General features: G+C 37.9%; 1 protein-coding gene across 1 annotated transcript in view; it reads left to right on the top strand.

Moving 5' to 3' along the window:
- Positions 1–12255, top strand: part of SPIRE1 (spire type actin nucleation factor 1) — a gene marked incomplete at both ends in the record, with an annotated part of 128158 nt that overhangs the window by 88761 nt on the left and 27142 nt on the right. The window contains 4 exons of the mRNA XM_082479001.1: positions 2509–2592; positions 3640–3804; positions 11268–11354; positions 11741–11870. Coding sequence (XP_082335127.1) covers positions 2509–2592; positions 3640–3804; positions 11268–11354; positions 11741–11870 — 466 coding nt within the window. The remainder of the gene's footprint in view (positions 1–2508; positions 2593–3639; positions 3805–11267; positions 11355–11740; positions 11871–12255) is intronic.

Below are 12255 nucleotides of genomic sequence, written 5' to 3' on the forward strand. Positions count from 1 at the left end.
GGGGAATAAACTGTCTCTACGAAGTGAAGTTTGGGTCTGTGCCAGTATGAAGGAAAAAGCTGGAGCAGTTGGCTAGGACGGGAAAGAGTAGGAGCCCAGCTTTGGCAATAGCCTGTGCTTGTATCAGCTCATTTGGATCATAAAACTGCACTTTGAGAGACTTATCTCTTGGCTGGCAGGTTTTGCTCTTGCAACTCTCCAATGTAGCTAGCATCACTTACACCTGTGCTTTCTCAGGTAGAAACTCCCCCTCTAGCTATGTTCCAGAGAAACTAATTAGATGGTTGCCTTATTTGGAAGGTCTTTCAGCTGTTCAGGTTTGGGTTTTTTCCCTTCTTATTTTCTGCTGTTAAGAAAAATAGGTTGTAATCTTTTTAGCTTCATGGAATATTTATGTCAGTCAAAGGCATGAGCCTTTGGGCATAAACCAGCCCAGTAAACTGTGTGGTAGGGAACATGGTTGCTGAAAGGGATAATTGCTGCAAATCTTGTTGAACAGTCGAAGTAAAGGTTAAGCAGCTGGAGCATGTTAATTTTTTAAAAATTAATGTGTACCTTCCAGTATGGAAAGGAGGAGCAAGCCTGACAGCTGTGAACTCGTTTACTGAAGTTAGCTTTTTGATTACAGAGAGGAAAAGGAGAAGGTATCAGAATGATTTTGTATTTTGCAGTTTATCAATAAATGTTAGCAGTTTGTAAGAAAGCAAGTAATTTACAGTTCACAGATACTGTATTTGAAATGGTTACTGCAACTGTATGATACAGAAAAGAAGAAACACTGGATGGCAAAATACACATAAGTGAGAACTTTATGTTACTCGTTCTTTCCATTTTTCTTTTTTTTCTTTTTTTTTTTTTTTCCCTTGGAAAAGGGTGATTGCCTGTAAGTGTCAGACTGACTGCTGACCACAGCGGCAGGACCAACACAAGTTTCCATAAAGACATTCTTTCTCAATTGGGTATCCTGTGGTGATACTGTAAGTCATGCCAAAACGTTCCCACATTGTCCCATGATACATTTGCTTCTGTAGTGTGGGTGATTTATGGCTTTTTTAAAGCCTTCCTGTAAATTATGTATTTTATTTTTATAGGGCAATGGTAGTATTTCTTCTTTAATATGAAAGCAAGTGTGTTACCTACTTAAATGAGACAATAAATAACCCATCTGCTCTCTTTCCAAAACCTCTGTGGTGGCTGACTCACATATGCTATCTCTGTAACCAGGTTTGGTAGATACTTGCACTCTGTTAAATGTGCAAGTTAAGCACTCTTCCAGTGCTTCCATTTCTTCCACTGAAATGTTGGCAGTTTTGGAACTACTTCCAGGAATTATTTTTTTTACAAAATATACTTATTTTTAAGTTTTCTGGGAAGCTGAAGAGCTAAATTAAGACTGATTGTTCAGTTCCGTTAAAGGAACAGTTGGAGTGCTTAAAAGTGAGAAAAAGATTTTTGATAAATAGATACATGTCAGACCTCTGACCTGTTGCTTTAGTGTCATAAAATAAACAGCAGAGGATTTAACTATCCATTTTGAATACATTAGTGAGTACTTAGAAAACAGAACATAATAAACATTGTTAAAGATTTCCTGGACAACTCTCTGTAAAAGTGGAATGGCGTATTGAGAATTTGTTTTTACTGCTGATTCCAGAACATTTCAATACAGAAGTAAACCAAAAAATAGCATTTTGACTATGCAGTTGTTTATGTGTATAAGTTCATTTCTGTAAAGCCACAGCCTTTTAAATCTTTCACTTGCATTTGTCTGTGTGCAGGCTTGCCTATTTTTGGTCTGCTGTAAGTTTTAATCATTTTTCATATTCTTGTTAGTGTGAAAGCTTTTCTTTGCCCCTTTGTAGACAATCTTTTCCATATTTGCATGATCCGATCTTGTTCATAAATAGAAGTTTTTACCTTTGAAAGATCTGTTTCTCTTTCTTACATAATTTTATTACTCAGATTACAGAATCTATAACCATGTTATACAGACCAGTTGACTTCAATATATATGTAAGTCTGTCACTATTCAGTTTAAAGGATTTCTCGTAGTTTATTTCTCCTCATAACTAACTTTCTGGGATTTTCTCCTTCTACAAAAATGAGCTGTCTTGAATTCAACAAATAACAGTAATTTTGGTATGAATGGGATCCTTACCAAGCTGGTAACATTTTCTGTGTAGGTGGTTGCTTTTTTTTCTGTGCATAGCCCAATTTTAGAGTTATTAAAATTTCTGTGTATAGTTTTTCCTCTGACATGCTATTATCTAAAGTACTTTCATACCCAAACTTAAGATTTTTTTAAGCATTTAAGGTCCACTTTTTGATTAAGAGAAATATATTCAAAGAGTATTCCAAGTTACTGTTACAGTATTACTATTCAAGTCATAAAACACTCAGTAGAATACCCAAACAACATAATTCAACAGATGTCAAATATTAAGCTTCAGTTTTACTTGAGCATAATGCCGCCACTCATTTATTGACTCATTTTCTTTTCATTGGCAGAATCTGAAGAAGATTCAAGAAATGGACAAAGAGGCAAGTGATGAATCCAGCACAGATCTTGATGACTTAAAAAATGCTGACTGGGTAAGACAACAATTGAATAGTGATTCAGCATCATTACTAGTGGTTTATATTTCTTTATAATGCTTATGTAAAGTTGTTTGGTGTATGTTAAAATCAGTGTCTGGTTGTTTTAAGGTATGAATTAATAGTATCTCATGACAAGTTAGAACCAAATGGAGTCTCAACCTTCCTTTGCAGACAGGTGAAACAGTACAAGTATCCAAGCATTCCATTTTTTTCTTTAGACTGTTTTCATGGAGAAGCTTTTGCAATTTACAAAGACTGGACATTTAGACAGGTATCATGCTGACTGCCCTTCAAAGGCAGTAGGCAGAGACACCAGCTGCGTTCCTCCAGTAGTGAAAGAAAAATGTTACAGGGAAACTCTTAAAAGAAAGCAGCTTGTTTTATTTTCTACTTACTGTTCTTGCCGGTTCATAGGGGAATATTATGAGGTTCTTAAAAGTACTTGATTTCAATCTCCCAGCCTTCTATCCACCACCTGTTCTTCTTCCTCTCCGGCCAGTCTCACTGCCTGGAAAATGAGAGGGATGTGTTACTGTGCAGTACTCTTACAGGAAGAACAAAAGGAAATTGAGTACTGAGAGAATATTGCTGTCTGTTTCAAAATTTCTATTTGAAGAACAACTGCTGGTAAATTTTGCAAACAAAGTTTTGGATTCAGTCACTGTTTTAATTCACATAGTATTAGCTATAAGTCTAGAAAATTCCCTGACGTGCTTGCAGCATACTTGAAATGGAGATATAGATGGATGGTATGGGGAGTTCAAATCCTTTTTCTATATTATCTTAGAGATTAACATCACTTGAGGTGAAACTCTGCAGTCCTGCTGAGTTGCAACAAAGTTTTGTTACGTTCATGAGGGTTAAAAATAGGGTTTATATAAAATAAAATAAAATGGGTTTTGGTTGATGTGTTAAAAATAAAATGGTACAGCTGTACGTATTTGGTGGTGTCCTGAAAGGGGAATGAACAACTTTGGTTTAATCTGAGGTGCTATTCAAGGTTAAGGTATCAAATAAAATTTCTCTCTCTTTTCTCTTCAGGCTCGTTTTTGGGTACAAGTGATGCGAGATTTACGGAATGGTGTTAAACTTAAGAAAGTTCAAGAGCGTCAGTACAACCCGCTCCCAATCGAATATCAGCTCACACCATATGAAATGCTGATGGATGATATTAGATCCAAACGCTATACCTTAAGGAAGGTCATGGTAAGTCAAGAGAATCACTTGAATTTGTCAAAACTGAAAAGTCCTTTTCCTTTTTTATCTTCTTCTTTTATTCTCTTTTTTTTTTCTGAGAACCTTGAAATTACGATTTCGTGTAGATAGTAATGTTCATGGTTTTTATATGGCATCTTAAATTTACATAGTACATTGAGGAGAAAATCATGAAACCAACAAGCATTCTGTATTTTGTTCTCCATCTGGCAGGCATTTAAAATTCTGAGAGACGTACCTACATATCATATGCTTGAACAAATGACTTGTGTTGGTTTTATGATAACCATAACAGTCATATTCAAAGTCCTGTCATGCTTTGCACTGAGAGATTGTTTTAGGCTTTTATTATTGGGGACAACATTTATCTTGAGTTACAACATAATTTTGGGAATTCCAGAAAGTGAAGTGGTACCATGTTGTTACATGAGTGATAGCGTGACAGGAAAAGAAAACCTACAGTGGTTGAAAACTTGTATTACCTACTACCTATATTACAGTGTTTGAAAATTTATGTTACCATGACCTGTTATGAATTTTCAAGGAATACTCTATGTAAACAATCTTAAATCTTCAATCTGTAGAAGTTGAGCTTAATTATTTTCAGCACATCCTATTGCTACTGTCAAGTCAAGGCAACATGCCAAAACAAGCAGAAGAGTGTTGATACATCTCCTCCTCCTGGATACTTATAAAGGTGGAAGTAAGATTTATCTGAGGCACTCTTTTTATCAGAACCCATTTGATATTTACTGATGTCTCCCTGTTCTTTCTTTCCTTTTGGTTTATGTTATGTTCAACATTAAGATGTTCTTCCTGATAAGCTAGCAACTGACCTAAAGGGCTCCTTATCCCTAGTAGGACATTTTAAACCCCTTTGTCAGAGGCCTGTATTTGGTCAATGTTAATATTTATACCTTGCATTTACTTATCTTTGCCTGTTATTAGTTACAGTGGAAGCATTGTCTTAGAATATTCAGTGTTCAAATGTGTTTTTTTTTCCTGACAAATCCTCACACAATCTTTGTTAGTGAGAAAACCATGATTCCACCAGAAAAATTCAGAGATGGGGGTGGGGAGAAGGGAAGGGAGACAGAAAGCATGTAGTTTGTTCTATCAGAGATCATTAGAAAAAAGAATAAAGGAAAAAATTGGAACAACTACATGGGGAGCAAATAAATGAGTTCTGTTACAAATATAAATGCCTTTTATGTATGAGCTGAAAGTGCTTTCCTAATCAAGATCTGGATTTAGACTATCAGATTGTATTTATTTTCTGCAGCAGATGTCACTTAAATGTTAAATCAATAGGGTAAAATACACACCCAGGTAATGATGTTATCTGTCTTTCTGCTAACAATGCAGAGAACTGTGTTAAGTGTTCCTACTACCCCTGCAAAAGAGGAACAGTCCCCTCAGGACCTCGATTACTGTATGCATTCAGGATGGTAGTTTTGTTTGAACGGGAACCCCATGGTCACCTAATTTTGCTTTTGTCAGACTAACCTTTAATTCATCTTCTGCTGAGCAAGCTCCTGCCTCTTCAGAAGAGATTTTCTTCATTATATGGTAGGTCTTGGAGGCACAGCTGCTCCTCTGCTCTCCTCATCCAGACTCTCGCTGTATACAAAATCCCTGCAAGCATCTATTTTGATCCTGCTATCTTTTCTAGTAGGTAGATTGTCCAACGTGACCTCTGGGCATAAACATGAATTGGGATTACAATCAGCTGCAGGTACAGTACCTGTAGTGCTGTCTGTGATACAATTACTGTCTTAATCTGACAACTGCTAATGATATTGTGTTAGAAAAATAACTTCTTATTAGAAACCTTAAATTCAGTAACTTGGATTCTGCTGCAGAGTCTGCTTGAAGAATGTGCAAAGCATGCACAATAAGAGTGCAGCCTGACATGAAATGTGTGGAGCCTGAAGGATTCATATAGAATTACAAGTTTAGTTAGATCACATAAATACAGCATCTTTCAGCTGACCGTCATGGGTCAAAGATGATTACATATATTCCCATCAGAGAAAGCTGTCGTGGTTCTTGAGAAGAGAAGGACAAGAATCCTAGATCTGAATTTTAAGGTAGCCTGGGAAAGATGGATTATGTTTCTTTCTAGCAGTCAAAATGGATGTTTGGCAAAATTTAAATTTATAGGTAGTATTTTTTGACTTGGTACTTCTGAAAATACATATGCTACTAATGATAACAAGGTTAAGTAATTTTTTTAAGTTAATGAGATACAACATGAAGTCTTTACTGTTCATTTTATTAATATCATGCTGTGTTTAAAAGCATAGCTTGATCTGTCCCTGACTGCTCAGTACTCTGAGTAGAAATTAGGAAAGGAACAGATGTTCCTATTAGGTGCATTACTTGTGAACTCTTTTGGTGTTTCAGACTATCAAAAGTGTTAAGAGATGCCAGTAACTGGACCTGTCTGTTCTCGGCCATCTTCTGTCATAGTTGATACATTCAAAATTTTTTGAAGATGTAAAATGTCAAATTCTGAGCTTTTTGCAAATAACTGGTTTCATTAGTTTCAGTGACATTGGCATTTCTATTTCAGTATATATGAAAATAATTTCAAATTTGTCCTCTCTCTATCCAAATGTGAGAGTCCTTGTTGCTGTGGTTGTTGTGGGAACAAGATAACTTTCATCCTGGCATTTTATAATCTTTAAATGTCTACCTGGACAGATTTAATAGCATTTTTCTCCTATGGAGCACTCGCCTCCAAAAAGTTAAAAATTGTGAACGTTGGTAGAGTCAACAATTGGAAACAGGGAAATTTAAGAATTAAGTTATTCTTACAGGCTTAATTTTTCTTTGTTATGCATATGCATTAAGCTACAGCTTTTAGTTCCACATTGATTCACAATTAGCTCTCTTTCCCACCTACCTCCCCCACTCCAAGATGTGCATCATTCACTATAGTTACGGAGTCACTGAGTTTTCAGAGTTGGAAGGGACCTCTAGAGATCATCTAGTCCAACTCCCCTGCTAAAGCAGGATTGCCCAGAGCACATTACTCAGGACTGCATCCAGGCGGGTCTTTAAAATCTCCAGAGAAGGGGACTCCACAGCCTCCCTGGGCAGCCTGTTCCAGTGCTCCGTCACCCTCACCGTAAAGAAGTTTTTCCGTGTATTTGAACGGAACTTCCTGTGTTCTAACTTGTGCCCATTGCCCCTCGTCCTGTCACTGGGAACCATTGAAAAGAGCCTGGCTCCATCCTCCTTCAACCCACCCTTTAGATACTTGTATGCCATAATAAGGTCTCCCCTCAGCCTTCTCTTCTCCAGGCTAAAGAGTCCCAGCTCTCCCAGCCTTTCCTCATAAGGGAGATGCTCCAAGCCCTTAATCATCTTAGTTGCCCTGCAACTCTTGAGCAGTGCTTATTGAATAGTAGCTGATAACTCTTATGTTACTTTTTCAGTGGATGGCTGTCAGGTACCTTCTATGTCATATCCAAACTCAGCATTACACTGCATAACAGTTAAATTCTTCACAGGTAACAGTGCTATTGCCTTCACATTCGAGCTCTTCACAAATACCTGTGATGCAGTGGTATTAGCTTGGCCATGTTGCAAAAGGGGAGTGTAGGCATATAGATTGAAACTATTATTATAAAAAATATCCAGTAATTTGAATGGCTAATCTGAGAATCCTGTGGCATGGCTGTTTGGGTATTTTTAACAAAAAAATATTTATTTCTTTACAGTATTTAGCATCTTACAGTACTTACGTTAATTGCAGTAACAGCTGTGCAGGGACAGTGTTTTCATAAGCAAGATTTCACATGTTTCAAGCTGGACATAGGGAATGTGAGAAAAAGACTTCGACCAGTTTGTCCAGCTGAGCATTGTAAAGTCCGTCATTCTCTTATGCACAGATCTGATTTAGTTTTACTGAGTGGTATTCAGCTGCTTTAAGCAGGGAGCTCTTCTGTTTCATTTTCTGCCTTCATCACGTGTTTCTGCAGGAGTTTAGGAGTCATTCCAGGTAGAGCAGTGAGCTTTACAGTTCCTAATTGTGCTTTAGGGGTATTCGAAGGAGGAGTGATTCCATGTAAGTGCTATGGCTATCATGTGGTGTCATAAACTTGTATCTGTAGTAGATGTGCAGGGACAACATTGTGGATACAGTGGCTTGTGATGTGAAGTACCAAAGCACTTTATTCTTGGACGCTGCTGCTTGAGCTTGCTGCATGGTGTCAAATACGAACTGTGTAACAACTGTGTTAACAAAAGCACTATATTCTGTGCATAATGAAAGATGGCAAATATAGATCTACTTACGGTACTTTAATTCACAACTGAACTTTATCATGAGCTGTTCTGGAAGTGATGTGGCATGTCCCCTCTGTCAGTTTCAGTGTCCACGCAATGTAATTTTAAATGAAAATTTCCAGATAGTACAAAACAGTATCAGTTTCATGTTGCCTATTATTTAGAGATAACACTCCCCTACTTAATGGTGTCAGCTTTTATAGTGACACAAATAAATGGCTGAGATAATTGAATGTCAGTGATAAATGATGTATTTTTTGTGAAAGTCGTTTGCAATTTACTCCTTGTTTGGGATCACCATTTTTAAAGCTCAGGCTTCAGCCAAAGGTTACTAAGTACCATTTGCAGTTATTTTTTTGTCTGCAAATCCATATTTATATATTCAAATGTGATGGTAGCTGGTTATGAGTGAGTAGGTGATTACATGATAATTTTTCAGTGCTTTAGCTGTTTAGATCTCTAAATTTCTGGTTGATTTTTATAATCATTGGTTATACTTTCCCCACACATGAAGACTTAGGGTAGTTTTTCACTATTTTAAGGTATTTCTTTAAATACTAGTTTGCAGATGGGGCCAATCTGGTACATGGAAAAAAAAAAAGATAATTTTGTTGGTTGTTGTTTTTTTCCCCTGCATGTATCCTGGTTGCATCTGTGCAATATATCTCCGATTTAGACTTTAATCAAGATTCATGAATTTTAATTAATTAAAATTAGAAGATGCGTGTGAAATTTCTCATTACAGAGAGAGTTAGTTTGAGTAAAGAAATAGATCTGGTGTGGATAGAGAGGATAAAAGCTTCCCTTCGGTGTCTTTCCTGTCAGCATCTTGTTTGGGTGTGGAGTATGAGAAGGTGGGTTCTGCCACCAGTGTTCCTGCTCTTGGCTTGTCGTCTGCGAAACATCCACTTGTTTTGCCACCAGCTCCCCATGTATTCTGCGGAAAATCACTTAAGCAGATCTTATATTTCTCCTTTTCCAATCAAATGGGAATACTGATACTAATTATACCCTGGTGGCCTTAAGTCAGGGTGTAGAGTGCCCTGAGGTGAAAGGCTCAGAGCCATGTATTATTTATTTCCTATTGTCATGCAGAGGGTTGTTCCCTAAGGTTGGAACGGAGAATATCAGTTTACAAAATGGCCGTTCTGATGGTAATAACTCTCAACTTCAGCTATCAACTTTGACATCTGATGAACAGTAACTCGGGGAAGAGAGGCTTCTCATTTCATTAACAATCCTGCAAAGCATGCTGGCCTCAAAAAACTCCTCAGTCTTGAAACAGAAGAAATCAATCACACCACTTAAAATAATATTCTCCTCATCATAAAATGTCAAATCACTGTTTAATATAAAGCTTTTCCATTTTAATTTTTCTGCACTATTTTTAGGAGGATGATGCATGTTTCAGAGTTTAGCAGCTTGGTATTCTCTGCCAAGCTATATGAAATTCACTCTAAGGGGATCGGTGGGGGAAACAAACAGAATTTGGACTGTGTCTGCGGTAGGATACTTCCGGAAAGAGTCCCTGGGAAAGCAATGAAATGTTCCCCAGGAGGGACTCTGCATCCGCTTCCTTATCGGGGAAGGGATGAATCTTCTCTGGGAGGCTGTCGCTCTGCCTCAGCCTGGAAACAGGGTATGTCTGAGGTGAGCAGAGCTTATAGAGAAGCTGCATGGCATTACTGAAATTCAGTTAGGGATTATATTCAGGTAACCTTATGGGCATTTAAACCCATTTTTTTCACTGCAGAAGTCCATGTGATTTGACAAACCAGAGCTGTGTGTTTACATATATTTTCTGGCTACAGAGCTTGTACGAATAGAATTTCCCAAAGAAAAATGAGCCAACTGACCCTTAGAAAAAGAATAAGAAAAAAGAAAGAAAAATGTTGACATTTGGGACACTTGGTCTAAGAAATATAGTGTCATGGGGAATTTCTGTCAAATTGGAGGGCAGGGCTGATAGCGAGCTACCGTCTAGTAATAGAAGGTACTTGAAAGATGTATGACATAGGATGCTCTCTCATCCTTGACAGTGTGCTTGGGCACTGTGCTGTACGAAGACTGAACCTGACAAGTGGATTTTTTTTTCAAGCAAATACATACACTAATTCCCATCTTACAATTTACAAATTCTTCAGATGATAGGAAAACTTCCATTGCCTTCTTTTATGTCCTGTACATATAGTGGACTGCTGACTCTTTCCTGTGATGTCTTGTGTATGGCCTTATGTCTAAAGGAGGTATCAGAGAAAGAAATGTGCGTCTCTCTGGAGAAAACCAACCAAACAAGCAAACAACCCTCACCCAGCCCCTTTTCTACAGAAATATATGATTTACAGCGAGGAAATGCTCTTCCTCTACTTCCAATGGCATACCACGGCATTCTAGTGATTTACTTTCTAGACATATTAACAAACTTGGTTTTACGCTTGAGTAATCTTTAAAGTGCAGGTGAAGAGGTAGCTATGAAATCATGCTCAGGGCTTCCCTCTCCTTCTGCTGGGATTTACACACAAGGGCACCTCTTCGTGGCCAGAGCAGCAGAGGCAGGTGGTAAAGACAAAAATGAAGGGGAACGTATTTTTCATCCATTGCTCCGAGCAAATCATTGGTGATTGTGCCAGATCTAGCGTTGCTCTTGCATCAGTGCTTGGGAGCTGGTAAGGAGATCAAGAAAACTGAGGCCTTGAAGAGCATCCATGTTTTCTCAGAAGCTAACAACAGCGTATTAGAGACTGTGTAACGGTTGGCAGTGAGACATGGTTCAAATAGTTCTTCTTAAAAATGGTGCTGGCACCTTTTCCTCGAAGCAAGATACAAGCTTCATCTGCATTCCCCCCTAGACGTGATTGCAGCCTTGACATGTGATTTCATAATTTCAAAATCCTGAGTATTGCTGATTAAAGCTGCTGTGGTTGTGGTTATCCATCAGCTATCTGCAAAGCTGAAAAGCTGTTATCTACATTTTTGCTTGCCTGTGCTCTGCATATGGATTGTTCCCCTGCTCGGGACTGGTGGGGTTTTACGTCTGGTGCAGGTGTCAGAACACTGCAAGCTCTGGCAGGGGGGTTGTGAGTTTTAAATTGATCTCATCATCTGCATGAATATGAATGCAAACCATAGAAATACATATTTCACTTTCTTCTTTCCAGGTCAACGGTGACATTCCGCCTCGATTAAAAAAGAGTGCCCATGAAATAATCCTGGATTTCATCCGATCGCGACCTCCATTAAATCCTGTATGTAATCCAGTGGGCTTCATTCCTAACAAAAATGTAGTTTTTTAAAACATGTTTGTGTCCAGGGAATATGTTAAATATTACATTTTCTGACATGGGCTTTCAAAAATACTGTCTTCTGTATATAGAACTTGGTCTCTTAAAGAACAGTGTAGTAATATCTTGCACCTACCAATTAATAGCTGTTACTGCCAGCAGCCTTTTATCTCTGGGAAATCCTGATGAATTGGGGAAAAATACAATCATCTTTCCAGTTTATGTGAGTTTTACAACTGAGTGCATGTAAAATCATATCACAACATTCCACATTTTTTTCCAAAAAAGTGTGAAATCTGCTTTCAGGGCAGCACTGTTTTATGTAAATATGATTATCTTTATATCCCGAGGCCTCAGCAAGAAAACTGAAACCAACCCCACCACGGCCACGCAGCCTTCATGAAAGGATACTGGAGGAAATCAAGGCAGAGAGGAAGTTGCGTCCAGTCTCACCTGATGAGATAAGGCGTAGCAGGCTGGGTAAGTACATTGATAGTTTTTACCTGCAGCATCCACAGAAAACTTCCCACGTAAGATGCAGCAATATTTGCGATGTCTGTGCAGACGTCACTGGAGGTAAAATTGTTCTCGTCCCTTCAGAAGAAGAAGGAACCTACAGGCTTTGCTAAGGCTATGCAGTCTTTGTGCTAACTTATTTTTAAAAATAAGATCCTTCAGCTTGCTTCACTTTATGTTTTTAATGTAAGTAGTAGATAAATTTAGTGGCATTATATTGCTTGTTGCACATGACAGTTAATGTTAGATTTGCTCAGAATGGAATGGATATTGCTTCTTACCAGTGCAATATTCCTTACATATCTGCAAGGATTCTTTATGTGTCTGTTTTTAATTGATTTTATTCTCT

Source organism: Vanellus vanellus, assembly GCF_965231255.1.
Source record: "Vanellus vanellus genome assembly, chromosome: 2".
In the NCBI taxonomy this organism is placed as follows: Eukaryota; Metazoa; Chordata; class Aves; order Charadriiformes; family Charadriidae; genus Vanellus; species Vanellus vanellus.